The sequence below is a fragment of the Dama dama genome, chromosome 1, assembly GCF_033118175.1.
Source record: "Dama dama isolate Ldn47 chromosome 1, ASM3311817v1, whole genome shotgun sequence".
NCBI lineage: Eukaryota > Metazoa > Chordata > Mammalia > Artiodactyla > Cervidae > Dama > Dama dama.
In genome coordinates, this window is record NC_083681.1 from 40,698,825 (window position 1) to 40,720,913 (window position 22,089).

The 22,089-nt window shown below is 41.7% G+C and overlaps 2 protein-coding genes across 11 annotated transcripts in view; one reads left to right on the forward strand and one right to left on the reverse strand.

Moving 5' to 3' along the window:
* Nucleotides 1-9,576: 9,576 nt before the first annotated feature.
* Nucleotides 9,577-11,407, forward strand: LOC133059883 (uridine 5'-monophosphate synthase-like). The gene has a single exon (XM_061147542.1). The coding sequence runs from the start codon at nucleotides 9,605-9,607 to the stop codon at nucleotides 11,045-11,047; it is 1,443 nt and encodes a 480-aa protein (XP_061003525.1). The 5' UTR covers nucleotides 9,577-9,604; the 3' UTR covers nucleotides 11,048-11,407.
* A 6,668-nt stretch (nucleotides 11,408-18,075) lies between these two features.
* Nucleotides 18,076-22,089, reverse strand: part of MICAL2 (microtubule associated monooxygenase, calponin and LIM domain containing 2) — a 235,354-nt gene continuing 231,340 nt past the window's right edge. For 8 of the 10 annotated variants that reach the window (XM_061147602.1, XM_061147566.1, XM_061147593.1 and 5 more), the window contains one exon: nucleotides 18,076-21,879. In XM_061147602.1, coding sequence (XP_061003585.1) covers nucleotides 21,695-21,879 — 185 coding nt within the window. In that variant the 3' untranslated portion in view covers nucleotides 18,076-21,694. The remainder of the gene's footprint in view (nucleotides 21,880-22,089) is intronic. The other 2 variants (XR_009693648.1, XR_009693647.1) reach the window with 1 other exon arrangement.

Genomic DNA, 22,089 nt, shown 5'->3' on the forward strand with positions numbered 1-22,089 from the left:
AAAGGCAGAGGAACCAGAGATCAAATTGCCAACATCCGCTGGATCATCGAAAGAGCAAGAGAGTTCCAGAAAAACATCTATTTCTGCTTTATTGACTACGCCAAAGCCTTCGACTGTGTGGATCACAATAAACTGTGGAAAATTCTCAAAGAGATGGGAATACCAGACTACCTCACCTACCTCTTGAGAAACCTGTATGCAGGTCAGGAAGCAACAGTTAGAACTGGACATGAACAACAGACTGGTTCCAAATAGGAAAAGGAGTATGTCAAGGCTGTATATTGTCACCCTGCTTATTTAACTTATATGCAGAGTACATCATGAGAAACGCTGGGCTGGATGAAGCACAAGCTGGAATCAAGATTGCAGGGAGAAATATCAATAAACTTAGATATGCAGATGACACCACCCTTATGCCAGAAAGTGAAGAGGAACTAAAAAGCCTCTTGATGAAAGTGAAAGAGGATGGGGAGGAGCCAAGATGGCGGAGGAATAGGACGGGGAGACCACTTTCTCTCCTACAAATTCATTGAAAGAACAATTGAACGCAGAGCAAACTTCACAAAACAACTTCTGATAGCTAGCTGAGGTCATCAGGCACCCAGAAAAGCAGCCCATTGTCTTCGAAAGGAGGTAGGACAAAATATAAAAGGTAAAAAGAGAGACAAAAGAGCTAGGGATGGAGATCCATCCCGGGAAGGGAGTCTTAATAGAGGAAGTTTCCAAACACCAGGAAACCCTCACACTGGCGGGTCTGGGGAAAGTTTTTGAATCTTGGAGGGCAACCTAACTGGGAGGGAAAAATAAATAAAACCCACAGATTATGTGCCTAAAAGCAACTCCCAGCAGAAAAGTACCCCAGACGCCTGCATCCGCCACCAGCAAGTGGGGGCAGGACGGAGAGGAGCGGGCGGCATTGCTTAAGGTAAGGACTGGGCCTGAGTGCCCTGAGGGCAATCGGAGGGAGCTTTTATGAGTTACCAACTTAAACTGTGGGACAGCATAAGAGAGAGAGAAAATTAACTGGCCCGAACACACTGCCGGCCATTCACAGAACAAAGGGACCGAGCAAGTCCAGAGGAGCTAGCCGGCTGCGGACCGGCCCAAGCCCCGAGGCAGGAGGCAGGGGGGAGGGGAAAGGGGCAGGCTCGGCCCCAAGGACTACATCCCCTACCACACTGCAAACAGGCTTCCAGTTTCTAACCAAAGACCTCCTGAAATTCTGAATGGTCGACACCCGCCGGGAGGGTCGCGGCTAGACACAGGGCACACGCACCGACCGGCGTGGGCAGGGACTGGGGCTGGGACCGCGGAAGGGGGAAGGCGCACCACACCTGGGGAGAGTGCGCCTGTCAAGCTCCTGGCTGCCTGAGCCGCTCTGAGGGGGAAGGCACAAAAAGCAGGCGCAGCTTTTTGTTCCGTGCTTTTGTGGAACACCCGAGGGCTGGAACCGCGCACAACGCAGGGCATGCTCCATATACAACAGCCGGCAGCCTGAGCAGCGTAGACAGGGAAAGCAGCGCCAGTCCCTCCCCGCAGCGGGACGAAACTAGCAACCTGAATAAGAGACCACCCGCCCGCCTGTGTCAGGGTGGAAACTAGGCACTGAAGAGACCGGCAAACAGAAGCCAAATAAACAAAGGGAACCGCTTCAGAAGGGACCGGTGCAACAGATTAAAATCCCTGTAGGTAACACTGACTACACCGGAAGGGGCCTGTAGATATGGAGAAGTGTAAACTGGAACGAGGAGCTATCTGCAACTGAACCGAACCCACACTGACCACAACAGCTCCAGAGAAATTCCTAGATATATTTTTACCTTTTTTTTTAATTAAAAAAATTTTTTTCTTTTCTATTTTTTCTTTTATTTTCTTTTAAAATTCCCTATTACTCCCCCATTACTCCTTAACTTTCATTTTCATAGATTTTTACGATTTTTTTAATTAGGAAAAAAATTTTTTTCTTGATTTTTTTTCTTTTATCTTTTCTTTTTTCTTTCTTTTTCTCTTATTTCCTTTTAAAGTCCTCTATTACTCCTCTACTACTTCTTAATTTTCATTTTCATTTCACTATAACCTTGCAAAAAAAAAAAAAAAGAGAAGCCCTATTTTTAAACCAAACTTCATATATATTTCTAAATTTTTTTGTGTTTTTGTTTTTAATATTGTATTTTTAAGAGTCTAACCTCTACTCTAGATTTTTATTCTTTGTTTTTCAGTATGTGATATAAATTTTGGACATTTAAGAATCCAATATTCAGTTCCCATTTTTATTCAGGAGTGTGTTGATTATTCTCTCCCAATCTTGACTCTCCATTTTCTACCTCGGAACACCTCTATTTCCTCCTTTCCCCTTCTCTTCCCAATCCAATTCTGTGAATCTTTGCGGGTTTCTGGGCTACGGAGAACACTCTGGGAACAGACAACTGCGTAGATCTGCCTCTCTCTTCTTGAGTCCCCCTTTTTCTCCTCCTGCTCATCTCTATCTCCCTCCTCCTTCTCCTCTTTTTCATGTAAGTCTGTGAACCTCTCTGGGTGTCCCTCACGGGGGAGAATCTTTTCACCATTAACCTAGAAGTTTTATTATCAGTGCTGTATAGTTAGAGAAGTCTTGAGACTACTGGAAGAATAAAACTGAAATTCAGAGGCAGGAGACTTAAGCCCAAAACCTGAGAACACCAGAAAACTCCTGACTACATGAAACATTAAGTAATAAGAGACCATCCAAAAGCCTCCATACCTACACTGAAACCAACCACCACCCAAGAGCCAGTAAGTTTCAGAGCAAGACATACCATGCAAATTCTCCAGCAACGCAGGAACATAGCCCTGAGCGTCAACATACAGGCTGCCCAAAGTCACACCTAACACATAGACCCATCTCAAAACTCATTACTGGGCACTCCATTGCACTCCAGAGAGAAGAAATCTAGTTCCACGCACCAGAATACCGACGCAAGCTTCCCTAACCAGGAAACCTTGACAAGCCAATTGTCCAACCCCACCCACTGGGTAAAACCTCCACAATAAAAAGGAACCACAGACCTCCAGAATACAGAAAGCCCACTCCAGACACAGCAATCTAAACAAGATGAAAAGGCAGAGAAATACCCAACAGGTAAAGGAACATGAAAAATGCCCACCAAGTCAAACAAAAGAGGAGGAGATAGGGAATCTACCTGAAAAAGAATTTAGAATAATGATAATAAAAATGATCCAAAATCTTGAAAACAAAATGGAGTTACAGATAAATAGCCTGGAGACAAAGATTGAAAAGATGCAAGAAATGTTTAATAAAGACCTAGAAGAAATAAAAAAGAGTCAATTAAAAATGAATAATACAATAAATGAGATAAAAAACACTCTGGAGGGAACCAAGAGTAGAATAACTGAGACAGAAGATAGGATAAGTGAGGTAGAAGATAAAATGGTGGAAATAAGTGAAGCAGAGAGGAAAAAAGAAAAAAGAATCAAAAGAAATGAGGACAATCTCAGGGACCTCTGGGACAATGTGAAATGCCCCAACATTCAAATCATAGGAGTCCCAGAAGAAGAAGACAAAAAGAAAGGCCATGAGAAAATACTCAAGGAGATAATAGCTGAAAACTTCCCTAAAATGGGGAAGGAAATAGCCACCCAAGTCCAAAAAACCCAGAGAGTCCCAAACAGGATAAACCCAAGGCAAAACACCCCAAGACATATATTAATCAAATTAACAAAGATCAAACACAAAGAACAAATATTAAAAGCAGCAAGGGAGAAACAACAAATAACACACAAAGGGATTCCCATAAGGATAACAGCTGATCTATCAATAGAAACCCTCCAGGCCAGAAGGGAATGGCAGGACATACTTAAAGTAATGAAAGAGAATAACCTACAACCTAGATTACTGTACCCAGCAAGGATCTCATTCAGATATGAAGGAGACTTCAAAAGCTTTACAGACAAGCAAAAGCTGAGAGAATTCAGCACCACCAAACCAGCTCTTCAACAAATGCTAAAGGATCTTCTCTAGACAGGAAACACAGAAAGGTTGTATAAATATGAACCCAAAACAACAAAGTAAATGGCAACGGGACCACACTTCTCAATAATTACCTTAAATGTAAATGGATTGAATGCCCCAACCAAAAGACAAAGACTGGCTGAATGGATACAAAAACAAGACCCCTATATATGCTGTCTACAAGAGACCCACCTCAAAACAAGAGACACATACAGACTAAAACTGAAGGGCTGGAAAAAAATATTTCACGCAAATGGAGAACAAAAGAAAGCAGAAGTTGCAATACTCATATCAGATAAAATAGACTTTCAAATAAAGGATGTGAAAAGAGACAAAGAAGGACACTACATAATGATCAAAGAATCAATCCAAGAAGAAGATATAACAATTATAAATATATATGCACCCAACATAGGAGCACTGCAATATGTAAGGCAAATGCTAATGAGTATGTAAGTGGAAATAATAGTGGGAGACTTTAATACCCCACTCACAACTATGGATAGATCAATTAAACAGAAAATTAACAAGGAAACATAAACTTGAAATGACACAATGGACCAGCTAGACCTAACTGATATCTATAGGACATTTCACCCCAAAACAATCAACTTCACCTTTTTCTCAAGTACACATGGAACCTTCTCCAGAATAGATCACATCCTGGGCCATAAATCTAGTCTTGGAAAATTAAAAAAAATCGCAATCATTCCAGTCATCTTTTCTGACCACAGTGCAGTAAGATTACATCTCAGTTACAGGAAAAAAATTGTTAAAAATTCAAACATGTGGAGGCTAAATAACACGCTTCTGAATAACCAACAAATCATAGAAGAAATCAAAAAGAAATCAAAATATGCATAGAAATGAATGAAAATGAAAACACAACAACCCAAAACCTATGGGACACTGTAAAAGCAGTGCTAAGGGGAAGGTTCATAGCATTACAGGCTTACCTCAAAAAGCAAGAAAAAAGTCAAATAAATAACCTAACTCTACACCTAAAGCAATTAGAGAAGGAAGAAATGAAGAACCCCAGGATTATTAGAAGGAAAGAAATCTTAAAAATTAGGGCAGAGATAAATGCAAAAGAAACAAAAGAGACCATAGCAAAAATCAACAAAGCTAAAAGCTGGTTTTTTGAAAAAATAAACAAAATTGACAAACCATTAGCAAGACCCATTAAGAAACAAAGAGAGAAGAACGAAACTAACAAAATTAGAAATGAAAATGGAGAGATCACAGCAGACAACACTGAAATACAAAGGATCATAAGAGACTACTACCAGCAGCCCTATGCCAATAAAATGGACAACTTGAAAGAAATGGACAAATTCTTAGAAAAGTATAACTTTCCAAAACTGAACCAGGAAGAAATAGAAGATCTTAACAGACCCATCACAAGCAAGGAAATAGAAACTGTAATCAGAAATCTTCCAGCAAACAAAAGCCCAGGACCAGATGGCTTCACAGCTGAATTCTACCAAAAATTTAGAGAAGAGCTAACACCTATCTTACTCAAACTCTTCCTGAAAATTGCAGAAGAAGGTAAACTTCCAAACTCATTCTATGAGGCCACCATCACCCTAATTCCAAAACCAGACAAAGATGCCACAAAAGAAGAAAACTACTGATGAACATAGATGCAAAAATCCTTAACAAAATTCTAGCAAACAGAATCCAACAACATATTAAAAAAATCATACACCATGACCAAGTGGGCTTTATCCCAGGAATGCAAGGATTCTTTAATATCTGCAAATCAATCAATGTAATACACCACATTAACAAATTGAAAGATAAAAACCATATGATTATCTCAATAGATGCAGAGAAAGCCTTTGACAAAATTCAACACCCATTTATGATTAAAACTCTCCAGAAAGCAGGAATAGAAGGAACATACCTCAACATAATAAAAGCTATATATGACGAACCCACAGCAAGCATTACCCTCAATGGTGAAAAATTGAAAGCATTTCCCCTGAAATCATGAACAAGACAAGGGTGCCCACTCTCACCACTACTATTCAACATAGTGTTGGAAGTTTTGGCCACAGCAATCAGAGCAGAAAAAGAAGTAAAAGGAATCCAGATAGGAAAAGAAGAAGTGAAACTCTCACTGTTTGCAGATGACATGATCCTCTACATAGAAAACCCTAAAGACTCTACCAGAAAATTACTAGAGCTAATCAATGAATATAGTAAAGTTGCAGGATATAAAATTAACACACAGAAATCCCTTGCATTCCTATATACTAACAATGAAAAAACAGACAGAGAAATTAAGGAAACAATACCATTCACCATTGCAACAAAAAGAATAAAATACTTAGGAATATATCTACCTAAAGAAACAAAAGACCTATACATAGAAAACTATAAAACACTGATGAAAGAAATCAAAGAGGACACAAACAGATGGAGAAACATACCGTGTTCATGGATTGGAAGAATCAATATTGTCCAAATGGCTATGCTACCCAAAGCAATCTGTAGATTCAATGCAATTCCTATCAAGCTACCAACGGTATTTTTCACAGAACTAGACCAAAGAATTTCACAATTTGTATGGAAATACAAAAAACCTTGAATAGCCAAAGTAATCTTGAGAAAGAAGAATGGAACTGGAGGAATCAACCTGCCTGACCTCAGACTCTACTACAAAGCCACAGTCATCAAGACAGTATGGTACTGGCACAAAGACAGAAATATAGATCAATGGAACAGAATAGAAAGCCCAGAGATAAATCCATGAACCTATGGACACCTTATCTTTGACAAAGGAGGCAAGGATATACAATGGAAAAAAGACAACCTCTTTAACAAGTGGTGCTGGGAAAGCTGGTCAACCACTTGTAAAAGAATGAAACTAGAACACTTTCTAACACCATACACAAAAATAAACTCAAAATGGATTAAAGATCTAAATATAAGACCAGAAACTATAAAACTCCTAGAGGAGAACATAGGCAAAACACTCTCCGACATGAATCACAGCAGGATCCTCTATGACCCACCTCCCAGAATATTGGAAATAAAAGCAAAAATAAACAAATGGGACCTAATGAAACTTAAAAGCTTTTGCACAACAAAGGAAACTATAAGCAAGGTGAAAAGACAGCCCTCAGATTGGGAGAAAATAATAGCAAACGAAGCAACAGACAAAGGATTAATTTCAAAAATATACAAGCAACTCCTGCAGCTCAATTTCAGAAAAATAAATGACCCAATCAAAGAATGGGCCAAAGAACTAAACAGATATTTCTTCAAAGAAGACATACAGATGGCTAATAAACACATGAAAAGATGCTCAACATCACTCATTATCAGAGAAATGCAAATCAAAACCACAATGAGGTACCATTACACGCCATTCAGGATGGCTGCTATCCAAAAGTCTACAAGCAATAAATGCTGGAGAGGGTGTGAAGAAAAGGGAACCCTCTTACACTGTTGGTGGGAATGCAAACTAGTACAGCCACTATGGAGAACAGTGTGGAGATTTCTTAAAAAACTGGAAATAGAACTGCCATATGACCCAGCAATACCACTTCTGGGCATACACACTGAGGAAACCAGATCTGAAAGAGACACATGCACCCCAGTGTTCATCACAGCACTGTTTATAATAGCCAAGACATGGAAGCAACCTAGATGTCCATCAGCAGACAAATGGATAAGGAAGCTGTGGTACATATACACCATGGAATATTACTCAGCCATTAAAAAGAATTCATTTGAACCAGTTCTAATGAGATGGATGAAACTGGAGCCCATTATACAGAGTGAAGTAAGCCAGAAAGATAAAGAACATTACAGCATACTAACACATATATATGGAATTTAGAAAGATGGTAATGATAACCCTATATGCAAAACAGAAAAAGAGACACAGATGTACAGAACAGACTTTTGGACTCTGTGGGAGAAGGCGAGGGTGGGATGTTTTGAGAGAACAGCATCGAAACATGTATATTATCTATAGTGAAACAGATCACCAGCCCAGGTTGGATGCATGAGACGAGTGCTCAGGCCTGGTGCACTGGGAAGACCCAGAGGAATCGGGTGGAGAGGGAGGTGGGAGGGGGGATTGGGATGGGGAATACATGTAACTCCATGGCTGAATCATGTCAATGTATGACAAAACCCACTTCAATATTGTAAAGTGATTAGCCTCCAACTAATAAAAATAAATGAAAAAAAAAAAAAAAAGAAAGTGAAATAGGAGAATGAAAAAGTTGGCCTAAAGTTCAACATTCAGAAAACTAAGATCATGGCATGTGGTCCCATCAGTTCATGGGAAATAGATGGGGAGACAGTGGAAGCAGTGTCAGACTTTATTTCTTTGAACTCCAAAATCACTGCAGATGGTGATTGCAGCCATGAAATTAAAAGACGCTTACTCCTTGGAAGGAAAGTTATGACCAACCTAGATAGCATATTAAAAAGCAGAGACATTACTTTGCCAACAAAGGTCCATCTACACAAGGCTATGGTTTTTCCAGTGGTCATGTATGGATGTGAGAGTTAGACTGTGAAGAAAGCTGAGTGCTGAAAAATTGATGCTTTTGAACTGTGGTGTTGGAGAAGACTCTTGAGAGTCCCTTGGACTGCAAGGAGATCCAACCAGTCCATCCTGAAGGAGATAAGTCCTGGGTGTTCATTGGAGGGACTGATGCTGAAGCTGAAACTCCAACACTTTGGACACCTCATGTGAAGAGTTGACTCATTGGAAAAGACCCTGATGCTGGGAGGGATTGGGGGCAGGAGGAGAAGGGGATGACAGAGGATGAGATGGCTGGATGGCATCACTGACGCAGTGGACATGAGTTTGAGTAGACTCTGGGAGTTTGTGATGGACAGGGAGGCCTGGCGTGCTGCGATTCATGGGGTCACAAAGAGTCGGACACAACTGAGCGACTGAACTGAACTGAACTCTGTACATTCAGCTCCATAATCAATAAAGTAAAGTCAGGTGGTTTCTACTAACTGGACACCTCACTTACCTTATCATCAATAATTTCAGTCTGGATTATGCCCAACAAAATGAGCACATTTGTTTACCGGGATACATGTTCTAGAAAATTTATAGCAGCACCATTCAAACACCTATTAACTGTTGAATTGATAAATTGGAATAGTTAGACAATGGAATGTTATACAACAATGAGAATGAGCAGTTTGCAACTATAAGGAGCAATAGGAATGTCCTTCACAATATGATGTTGAGTGAAAAAATTCAGACATAAAGGAGCATATGCTGTACCATTCTATTCATATGAAGTTCAAAAATAGCAAAACTAGTCTCTGGTGTTAGAGTCAGGTTAATGATTAGGCTTGGGGGCAAAATAGTGTCTATAACAGGGCAACGGGGAAGATATTAATATGAGAGAGGCTACCGGAACTGGTGATGCTCTGTTTCTTGATATGGATACTGGTTACATGGGTGTATTTACTTTGAATATTCATAGAGCATTTACTTAATAATTTGAGCAATTTTCTTTATGTGCATTTTACTTTAATAACAATTTACACACATCAAAAAAATTGGGTGATTTTTTAGAGTTAGGAGTGAACTGGGAGAACCGGACGATGGCGGCGGCTGATGCCCCTTTGGGGTCATTGGTAACGGGTCTGTACGACGTGCAGGCTTTCAAGTTTGGGAACTTCGTGCTGAAGAGTGGGCTGTCTTCCCCCGTGTACATCGATCTGCGGGGCATCGTGTCTCGACCGCGTATTCTGAGTCAGGTTGCAGAAATTTTATTTCAAACTGCCCAAAATGCAGGGATCAACTTTGACACTGTGTGTGGAGTACCTTATACAGCTTTACCATTGGCTACAGTTATCTGTTCAACCCACCAAATTCCAATGCTTATCAGAAGGAAGGAAACAAAGGATTATGGTACTAAACGGCTTATAGAAGGGGCTGTTAATCCAGGAGAAACCTGTTTGATCATTGAAGATGTTGTCACCAGCGGATCTAGTGTTTTGGAAACTGCTGAGGTTCTTCAGAAGGAAGGCTTGAAGGTCACTGATGCCATAGTGCTGCTGGACAGAGAGCAGGGAGGTAAGGACAAGTTGCAGGCCCATGGGATTCGTCTCCACCCAGTGTGTACATTGTCCAAAATGCTGGATATTCTTGAGCAGCAGAAAAAAATCGATGCTGAGATGGTGGAGAGAGTGAAGAGATTTATTCAGGAGAATGTTTTTGTGGCAGCTAATCCTAATGGTTCTCTCCCTTCTGTGAAGAGAGAACCCAAAGAACTAAGCTTTGGTGCATGTGCAGAGCTGCCTGGGATCCACCCGGTTGCATCAAAGCTTCTCAGGCTTATGCAAAAGAAGGAGACCAATCTGTGCCTGTCTGCTGATATCTCAGAGTCCAGAGAGCTACTGCAGCTAGCAGATGCTTTGGGACCCAGAATCTGCTTGCTTAAGACTCATGTAGATATTTTGAATGATTTTACTCTGGATGTGATGAAGGAGTTAACCACTCTAGCAAAACGCCATGAGTTTCTAATATTTGAAGACCGGAAATTTGCAGATATAGGAAACACAGTGAAAAAGCAGTATGAAGGTGGGGTCTTTAAAATAGCTTCCTGGGCAGATCTTGTCAATGCTCATGTCGTGCCAGGTGCAGGAGTTGTGAAAGGCCTGGGAGAAGTCGGCTTGCCGCTGCACCGGGCATGCCTGCTTATTGCAGAGATGAGCTCTGCTGGCACCCTGGCTACTGGGAGCTACACTGAGTCAGCAGTGAAAATGGCTGAAGAACATTCTGAATTTGTGGTTGGTTTTATTTCTGGCTCCCGAGTAAGCATGAAACCAGAATTTCTTCACTTGACTCCAGGAGTTCAGTTAGAAGCAGGAGGTGATAATCTCGGCCAGCAGTACCACAGCCCACAAGAAGTCATCGGCAAACGAGGCTCTGATATCATCATTGTGGGCCGGGGGATAATAGCATCAGCTAATCATCTGGAATCAGCCGAGATGTATAGTAAAGCTGCTTGGGAAGCTTACTTGAGTAGACTTGCTGTTTGAGCCTCTTGGATATGCTTTTGGGATGGCCCTGAAGACAGATACATGGACTCCTGAGATGCTACTGGCTTGAAACAATAAGCAGCCTTTAATCCTGCTTGGATTTTTCCATGGGTCCTGTGTGGAACTGGAGTTACCACGGTCTGCAGGAAATATTTAATGACTTATGATCATTGCACTGTCACTATAATCAGTTCAAGATTTCTTTTACTGAGACTGATGTTGGTTAGGCAATTAAACCCTATTCTGTTAGAATGTCACATTTGAGGACTGTGCCCCCCACCCTCTCCAGATCAGACCTTTTGATTCTTTTAACTGCCGTAAGACAAATTTTAGGTCATGAAGAGCCTAAAACTAGTACAACATTTCTGTGTCCTTTATTCTGTGTCTAATGTGGTACCCTAATAATAAGTATTAGCCATTCTGCCTAAAAACAAAACAAAACAAAAAAAAATTGGGTGATTTTTTAAAATGAAGCCATGGGATTTCATGCTCTGGAAGCTCCCCTTTATCTCTATGGTCTCCTTCTCCAACTCCCATGTTTGATTTAGCTGTTAGTTGAGTTGTTCTGATCATCTAACCCTTGGGAAAGATGAAACTGATGACTAATGGCCCATGTTACTCAACAATCCATTCCAAGTAGGCCAGTTTTGCCCCCAGACCTTCCCACAGAGAACCATTTTTCTAGCTAAGCACATGCAGCTCTCAGCCACCCAGCATTGTTCCTATCCTGGTCCCCTCATCTTTCCTCAACTGTTCCAACAGGTAGGGCTTTGTGATTTACAAGGCAAGACCATGTCATGGTGAAGATCTGGGGCTCAAATCATCATTCAGCAGCCAAATACCTTTATAATTTAATCATTCTGTGCCTATTTTCTCATCAAAATGAGTACTTTCCTGAAGAGGTTGCTGGGATAACCAAGAGTTAGTGTAAATAAATTACTCAGCTCAGTGCCTAGCAAATAACAAAGCTTAGTTCAATAACTATTCATTATTAGTGTCTCATTCGAGACTCATAAGTGATATTATTATTACCTCCATTATACAGATGAATAACTTGAAATTTGGAGTTTAAACAACTTGCTTCAGATCACATAGCAAATAACCGAGAGAATGATAGCCCTTAGAATCTGTTCTGTCAAAGAGATATAGAATCTAGTTTTCAGCTAGGATTATAGTCCTTCAGAATAAAGACTATATTTCCCAGCAAGGTGCAGTCAGATGACTAAATGTTGATCAATGAGATGTAAGCAAAATTGTTATGTGACAGCTCCTAAGAATCCTCCTAACAAATATGTGGGAGTTGGATGTTCAGCTTCTCAGACAACCAGACAACTATGTGATACAGGCCAAGCCTCCCCCTGAGAACAGCTGAAAAAGCTGGACAAAATGTAAAATAAGTCTACTTGAGAGCACCGGAAAGCTAAAAGAATTTACAAGGGCAAGATCTAGGAGAAGGATGAACCCCAGAGAGGTAAGCCTGTCACCTGGGACTACTTTCCCCTGAGAGGCACCTGCCAATTTCAGAGGTAGCAGCTGAGAAGCCAAGAGGTTGAGCAGGGCAGTTACCAACCTAACCTACCTACCAAGCTAACAAGGATAGGTAGACAATGACTCAGACAGTAAAGAATCCACCTGCAATGCAGGAAACCCGGGTTCAGCCCCTGGGTCAGGAAGAGCCCCTGGAGAAGGGAATAGCTACCTACTCCAGTATTCTTGCCTGGAGAATCTCATGCAAAGAGGAGGCTGGCAAGTGACAGTCCATGGGGTTGCAAAGAGTCAGACACCACCGAGTGACTAATACTTCCACTTTTTTTCAGACAAAATTCAGGCGGCACCTGGGACTTCCCTGGTGGTCCAGTGGTTAAGAACCTGCCTGCCAATACAGGGGGACATGGGTTCGATCCCTGGTCCTGAAACACCCCACATGCCACAGGGCAACTAAGCCTGAGAGCCACATCTGCAGAAGCCCAAGTGCCCTAGAGCCTGTGCTCCACAGCAAGAGAAGCCATCGCAATAAGTCCATGCACCCCAACTAGAGAGTAGGCCCCACTCACCGCAAGCAGGAAGAAAGTCCACTCGCAGCAATAAGCATCCAGCACAGCCAAAAAAAAAAAAAAAAACCAGCACCAAACTGGGGCCCCCAGTAAGCCCCCCTTGCTTGATTTGGGGCTCCAAAATACTCCACTTTAGTAGACAAATTGCAAATAGGGGAACTTTCAGTAAAAAAAAACACAACTGAGAAAAATTATTGATAAATAGCAGATCCAAACAGAAGGAAATTCTAAAGTGTATGGCATGAAGAAAGTTTTTCCAGATGGAAGAAGAACAAATAAAAGGGTAAATATACGGGTGTATCTAAAAGAATACTGACTACATAAAATGACAATAATAATGTCTTACAGAGTTTACAAATATATAAATCAAATTAAAATGCACAAAAGCAAAAGCATTTAAATTGGGAAGTGACTAAATGAAGTTAAATTCTAAGATCCAGGCATTGTCCGGGAAGAAGTAAAAGTAACGATTTATCCTGGACTTTGATAAATCAAGGAATCATGTTGTAACCTCTAGGGTAACCATTAAAGGAATAGTAAAAGAGTAACTACTAAGATAATGGAGAGAAAATTGGAGTCTGTGTGTTTCATTCAGACAGATTTCATAAATTGTGTTTGTATCTGTCATCTGTCTTTTGCATTCTGTTTTATTTTGCTGCTTTCCTCTTTTGTTGTTGTTGCTGTATAGGTTTAAAACCCAGGATAGAAGTAAACTAAACATTTCAAATCAAATTAAGGTAAAATTCAAGCTGGAAGAGGCTTTCACTGGGGAAATCTTCACATTCCCCAACTGTGAATACTATCTGTTATAGGTTGAATTGTATCCCCTAAAAAATAATATTGAGGTCCTAACCCCTAGAACCTTAGAATGTGATGTTATTTGGAAATGAAGTCATTGCAGATGTAATTAGCAATGTTAAAATAGCACGTTGGGTCATACTGGATGGACATCTAATCCAGTAAGACCAGTGTTGTTAAGAGAAGGATGAGGACTTCCCTGGTGGTACAGTGAATAAGAATATGCCTGGCCAATGCAGAGGACATAGGTTTGATCCCTGGTCCAGGAAGATTCCACATGCCGCAGAGCAGCTAAAGCCCGTGTACAACTACTGAGCCCATTCTCTAGAGTCCACAAGCTGCAACTACTGAAGCTTGTGCACCTGGAGCCTGCACTCTGCAGCGAGAAGCCACCCAGTCAGACGCCCGTGCACTGCAGTGAAGAGCAGCCTCCACTCACTACAACTAGAGAAAGCCCACGTGCTGCAACGAAGACCCAGCCAGCCAAAAATAAATAAATTATTAAGAGAGAGAGACGGAAGGATGAAATCTAGACCCATACAAGCACAGAGGAAAGACGCTGTGAAGACAGATGGGAGAAAGAAGTTCACTGGAGTGTCATCACAGCCCAGGAAGGCCTGGGGCTCTCAGAGGCTGAAAGAGGCCAGCGCAACACCCTCCTCTAGGGGCTGGAGAAGAAGCACTGCCTGGAAGACACCTTCATTTTGGGCTTCTGGCCTCCAGAACAGTAAGAGAATAAGCTTCTCTTGTTTTAAGTCACCCAGGTGTGGCACTTTGTTACGGCAGCCCCAGGAAACTGATACACTATCTATCAGTAGGATGGCCCAGGAGGTCATGAAGAGGGTTTTACAAAGGGCCTGGCTCCCAATCAGTCACTGGAGGTTTGACCACATCAAAGCAGCAGGATCAGGGGATGTGGAGAAAAGCTAGATACAGTCTCTCGAGACCTCTTTACCCACTGAAAGCAGAGCATGCTCTCAGGATGAAAAGAGCATGTGAGATAAAATGGCATGGCATCTGGGCTCAGTCTAAAGTGAGAATTCTCATTGCATGTCCCCCTCAGGAACTCTGGGGTATTAGCAGTGGCCTTTGAAGACCAGGCTGCCAGTGGCCATGTCCTTCCGGGTCCCTACCTGCTGAGAGCAGGGGTGAATGAGTGCTTCTCTAGGTGAGCTAGGAAGGTATGGGGCCGGGGGAGGTTGGCAGACCTCGGTCTTGGTTTGTGACATCGTGGACTAAGGGTGGGGGTGTTTTCGAGGATCCCATGGATGATTCTATTCAAATGGTCTCTGATCCAGCTTTGGGGGAATGTGTCCCAAGTTCTTGAAGACAGGTGACTTGCTTACCTATCCTTCGGATGCCTAGGAATGAACTGTAAACATTAGCAGGGGGATTTCCTTACCTGAGTATGGTAGCTGAATGTCAACTGCAATGTAGAAGTGAAGCTTTAAAATCAGTGGCTCTTACCGGAGTCATCTGGGCAGAGGAATAGAGAACCCTCCAGAGAATCAGCAGCAGGGGTAACGTTTTAAGGATAGAAAGACATAGTTGTCAACCACTTTAGACTCAGCCAGGCAAGAATGCCTGGGGTTCTGGTGCTTCTGTTGGTGTGGTCTGTGTCACAGGCCACTGAGATTATCCCCAGGGTCTCCCCTCCCCCTTCCCAGAGCAGATGATCAGGGGAACAAGATCAATCACCAGGCGAGACAGTGTCTTAAGAGTAGACTTAAAGAATCAGCCAAAAAAATCTGCAAGAGGCTGGGCATTCAGTCAGCAGAGACCAGCTCAGAGAGAGAGTCCCAAAAGGGAGGTGACAACACTCTGAGAAATGCATTTCTTGGATTTGTTTACTGCTTACATCTCCTCTTGTGGTAACTGCCCATTCTTACCCATTCTGCTGAGATCTGAGGAGTCATTTTCTGTTTCTGCTGTGGGATTGGAACAGTTTGAGATTCACCATAGTCATTCCAGTTACAATGTTAGCCATTTCCATTTTAAAATTGGAGCCTGTGTCGGGCAGACTCACTCTTGTGAGGAAGCTGCAAGGCAGAGAGGAGGAGAGGGAGGCCGGGAGAGAGGATTAGCCCCACTTCACAGCTGAAGACTCTAAGGCACAGCTGAGTAGCTCAGGATCATCCAGTGAGCGGTAGAAGAGCTGGAATTTGAGCCTTAATTAGGGATTCATGCTCAGCTTAATATGTTTAGAATGATTATACCTGTTGGCTTTTTTTTTTTTTTTTTAGCTATTGATTTGTTTTCAAATCACACACTTGTGGTTTGGGGACTATCCCCCACACATGCATATATATTTCCTCCAAATTCTTAGGGATCCAGTTTCTGTTATTCTGGGGCTGGGCAGGGCACTGAATTCTCGTGCCATCAGTGTCCTATGGGCAGCTGCGCCAGTACCAGGTGACTTGTTTCAGGGTCACAGAGGCCCTCGAGAACTGTTTCCCAGTGACCCCGTCTTGCTCCCCACCATCCCTGCCCCTCCTCTCGCCTCTGCACACTCTTCCTCGGGACCTGAAGAAGCCACACCAGTCCCCAGCACGCTCCCTGACCCCCCACTCCCATCCCCTTGGCCTGTGCTCTTGGCTGCCTACCCCTGGGACTAGAGGTTGAGTTCTTTAGTGCCCTGCTTCTCAATTTAGTGCAAAAAGTCCCCTGGGGGGGCATCCATGGCAGTGCGTCTGCAGTACTTGATTCCCCAGGATAAGCAAGATGCCTGTTCCTAGAGAATCATGGTTACTGTAAGATTGTTGTGAGGGGTGGTGGAGTTTAGGTACTTTAAATGTTTAAACAATTGTTTTCGTGTTTGAGTATATGTAGATATAGTATAAAAAGAAATGAAACGCTTCAAAGGGGCAGCTTGGTCTTCTAGTGCCAGATTTCCCCTGAACAGGGCTGGGCACTGCTGTGTTGGGAGAGCACGGCAATGAGAACCGATCAAGGAAAGAAACAAGCCAGCACAAGGCACGAGTCTGGGAGGGGACACCAGCGAGGTCACACAGCCGGGCGGTGGAGGGCTGGGCTCTAGAGGCCGACGTCTGGGTTCACCCCAGTTTCCCTACTTTGTACCTGGACGACCAGGTAAGCTCCTGACTTCTGTGTCTCCATCTTCTCATCTCAGAATGGAGCAATGTTTATCTTAAGGATTCTGCTTTCAGGATTAAAGGGAATAATGTCCCTAACAGAACTTATTACAGCACCTGGCAGGTGATGGGAGCTGAATTCACAGGGCCCATTACCATTATCAGGGTCAGAGGGCTCCTGAGGGGAGCTGGGACAGCATAGGTCCTGCTCTTTTTGTCTCTAGAAATGAGCTGGGAGAGGGAGTGAGCATGAAATTACCAAGTGTGCCCAGAAGTCCAAGGGGTGGTGAGCTGCAGCGATGGGGTCAGCTCCAGGCTGAGAGTCTGTGGCTCTGTGGGCCTGGATGAGCCCCTGCGCGGGCAAAGGAAAACTTGCAGATGCCTTGGAAGGTGGCTAGCCTTACCCTTGGCAAGTTAGCACTTGCGAAGCAGGAGCTCTCATGTGCAGTTACATTTATTTTCTGTTGACAGTCAAAAGAAAAAAAAAGAATCTTTTCAAGTGGTTCATCTGCAGACAAAAGCTTTCAAGCAATGGGGCAACTTAGTGTGGAATGATGGGATCAGCACTTGATTCACCTGATGTGGCTCTTCTGGTGAATCCTGCTCACATTTCATGAATTTGCATGTGCTAGGATTAAGAGCAGAAACAAATACACCAAAACCTCAGTCCTGAAAGAGTGTGAGTTGAAGGCAGGGGCCCGCCCTGTGCAAAAGGGAATATTCCTGTTGCTTGAATGAAATACAAAACCAGGTTGTACTGGGTAAGAGAAATAGGAGTTGGGACTAGGAGAGTTCCCCTCTACCCTCCACCCCCAACTCTGAGAACAGCTTTCTTTGTTGAGCGAATATACCTGAGGCGAGCCTTCTTCACTCCTCCTCCCACTCACAATCAGGTAAGTCCTGCCAGGTGCCCCAGAGGGAATAAAGCGTCCAACGATAACTCACAGACTCCTACATGAAATCAAAGCTTTGCTCACATCCTTTCACTAGAATAAAGAAATGAAATGGGCGCTGCCCTCAGAGATGCCAGATCAAGCCCACATGTTTGATTTTCGAGACAGAAAATCATTTATTTTTGGTCCATTTCAGTATTTATAGCAGTGCACATGTAAATCATTTCAGCTCCCAATTGTTGGAGCAAATTAATCTTTCACAAGTCACTCAGCAGCGAGGTTAGAAGATAAACAGTAGGTGAAACAGTACACACTCCCCTGTATGTGAACCTTCCTGTTATAATACAATAAATGCCTATATTTGAGCTCACTACATCCAATGAGTGCCACTCTCTCCATTCACGTGGCAGCCCCAGCTGCCCCCTGCTACCTCTGCCCTGCTGAGGGAGTTCTCTGATCAACCACCTGGGTGGGCCATGCTGCCATTTTCAGTTTGGAAGGAAAAGCCTGTAAATCTGCTTCCTGGGAAGACAGACATTGCTGAATTGTTACCTGTCTCCAGAATGCAGAAAACATCAATTTCATTGCGGCTCATCAGAGTTGGAAACACCTGCCACTTCCTTTCTCAGTTGCAATTAACATGCTGCATCTCAACATTGATTGATTCCAAGCAGCCTTATACTGCCAAAGTCAAGGTTTAAATGAAACAGTATAACCTGATATTATTTTTCATGGTTTTAGAAACATGAACACACTTGTGCTTTTATTGCCAAAGAAGCACTACAAATAGTTGGGGGGATAAGTCTTTGTACTTGAGATAAACATGAGTAGAATAGGTTGATGCTTACAATAAAAATCATTCTTTATTCTTGTATTTATTTGGAGTTGTACTTATTTATCTTTCAGTTTACTTGTGGGTAGAGGAATAATGTTATTTCTGTATTTTTCACCTAGCACAGGGCTGCTGAATCCCATGGGTATTTGGAAGATGTTTATTAAACAAATAAATAGATGAATGGTTTGGGAGAGCAAGCTTAATTTAAGAACTGTCCTCTTGGTCCAACTTACATAAAATTCTGAAGTTTTAATCATGAGCCTTTCTTTCAAGTTAAAAGCTGTGTGAGTTTATGAAATATGACCCGAAGCTGGGGCTTTCAGTTTCATCCTAAATGGTTCAGCCTTGATCACAAGTGTTATTTTATGGAAAAGTGAAGGCTCCGTCTGTTTTCAACATGATCCTACTCATACTGCCTGCACAGAAACTTTTCAAATGGTACAACATTTTACCTTTCGAGAGTCTCAAAACATTCTCTGTTGTAATCATTTAACATAGTTCAACAGCCACAATATTTGTGTCCTTTGGAAATGATCATTAAAATGGTTTTTAAGTACTGGGAAAACTGAAAGCTAGAGTAAGGAGAAGGCTGTTAAATATAAGGTTTATGTTTTAACTTGGTCAGATAAGACTCAGCCTTAAACCACAGAATAAAATCTTTGGAAGAGAAAATGAGCAAATTTCTTCTCTCATCTATTAACAGAATACTTGGGCCAAGAACCACCTTCGTTTTTGGCCCTCTTGGGAAAATCATCTTTTAAGACTGAAATAAAACAAGTTAAAATAAGTGGCACTTAATTCTTTCACACAAAACCAACCCAGACATGACACATTTGAGCATCATCTGTTAAATATATGCAAGCATCAAATGATGACTAAGCTTGAATATTTCTACCCATTCTAGAAGGAAAACTGAAGTTATGTATCTTTCTTAAAATGAATTAACATTCTGGTACATCTGTAGTCTTACCTCTAAATGCCTCATGGCAGAAAGCATTATTTTGACTATCTCCATAAGTCTTTAATACTATATAACATAATGCCCCAAACCTCTGGGTTATTTGTATATTAAATAGCTTATTTACTGATAGCTTAGTGTTAATAGGTCTTCTCCAAATTATAACACAGGAAAACCAGAATTACGAAGAAATCACCTTAACCATTTCCACCATATATATAAATAAATAAAAATAGATAAATAGCCCTAAGTGGCACCGTTTTCAGAGAGAGAGAGAGAGAAATAGATGCTTGCATATATTTCCTAATAATAGAATTCAGGCACTAGAAGACCTGATCATGTTAAAAAAGAAAAAGGAAGGAGAGAAGAAAGAAAAAGAACTACAACCTTTAGAACTTGGTATACCATGGAAAGGTTGCGTCTTAATACTGCCCAGAACGTTGGCTGACTCAGGAAACGCAGGCACACTTCTAAGTTCCAGCCTGATCAGCTGACCAGATTGTCGTGTATGGACAGCATCTCAGACAAAAGCGGCTTATGGGTCAACTTCTATTGAGGAACGTTAGCTCTCCAGGCAGTTGCAAAGCACCATTTGTCCAACAATACATACATTTAAACACTTGCTGACATGAGAGAGGCCAAATATACAACAATGACTTCTTCAGTCTCCCACTTGTCAATGATGGACTGGCTCCTCAAAGAATCCCATTGAGGGAAAATAATCAAATATTTTAGAACAACAAATCACCGTTTAAAATCTTTTCTTTGGTTTCCATATGAACCATCAAAATGTCCCAGGAATCCCATGTCAGTGCACAAACTCCATCTCCCGGCTTTTTTTTTTTCCCATGGAAAATGCCACCAAAAAAAAAAAATCCTTTATCCAGTTTGGGATTTGGTGAATGGGGCCCCTGCACCTCACTCCACCTTAAAGGCAGAAGTGGCCTTGTCTTGTCCTGTGGAGTTCCTGGAAGCCCCTGTAGAGAGTGTCAGAGACATTTCTCTGTTTGGACCTAAGGAGACCACCGCTGAAAAGCATCCTTCACCCTTGATCACTAGAATGTTCACTTTCAGTAGCAGCATCAACCTCACTAATATTTTATCAACAAATGAGTTTTCCTTTTTGCCATTACCAGCAGATATAAAAAAGTACTTCAAAATTCTTCTTTTTTTAAAATATTGTTTCTGTCTTTAAAAATTATTCATCTTCTAAAAATGTTTTTCACTACATTCTGGGGAAATAGAGAGATCTGAAAAAAAAATAAAAAGCTTTTCTAAGCCATTAGCATTTGGTGAAAACTAACAATCCTGCTGGTATGAAGTTGAAGTTTTATTTCCTTTTTTCTTCCTTTTTTTTAAAAATAAAATTAAGGCTCAAATGTTCTATTAAATTCTCATTGCTTATGTATATTATATTAAGGCTTATAAATACACCTGGCGAATTAAATTCACCCTGGATTGAATTAACACCTGCTATATGAGTTATTTGCTTTATGTAATCAGTAATCTCAAGGTTTCTCCCCTTTCTCTGGAAGCACAATTTAAATATTAACCTAATCTTTAAACAGCGGCTACTTCTTTCTGACATTTGAAAACCAGTCAGCCTTGCAAAGAAAAGGCAAATATGGATATAGTAATGAAAAGGCAGCTTCTTAAAAATCTTAAGATGTGTAACTCAATGAATTGGGAAGAGAAATGATGAAAGCAGCAGGAAAACTGATCTCTGTGTCACTCTTTATAGAAAACAATGCTGATTATCTGCCAAAGTCATCTCCAATCTGAGAGACCAGCTGAAGTTGACTGCCAATTTCAAAAGAGTCTCTATATTTTCTTCATTATAATCTCTGGAAGTATCTTAGGCAGCTGGAGTACATATGAGAGAATCTTAATTATTTCAAAAAATACTGCAGCGTGGTATAAGTTATGTTTCAGGTCTAACATCCTTTGAAAGGAGGAACGAGCGAGTGTGGGGTGCTTGGCCTGATCTGGTCTTCAGCTTGCTCCCTGTGGGGCCGGCTCACGTCCTGCTCAGCTGACAGCCACTAGAGAATATGAAGCTTTCAAAGTGCTGGTCTTCAGCCTTCTCTCTGATGCGTTGTTCCTCTAAGGAATCCACCAGTTTGTCCCTTTGCTCAATCACTTGCATCATCTCGGTGAGTATTTCTTGCTCTTCATTCAGATCATTCTCATCTTTCTGGCTCTCTACAAAAAGAAACAAAACAAAACAAAAAAAACTAATAACAAACAAAAAAGACACATTGGACTTTAGGTAACATTTGACCTCAGAGGAGCTTTTGGCAGGGGTGTTCTTCATTGTTCTGGACTTGTTCTGCTCTTTAATTTCTAAGGAGAAAACAAGGAAATGAATTTAACACCAGGGACCTGCCCTGCAAGACACAGATTAGAAAGGCG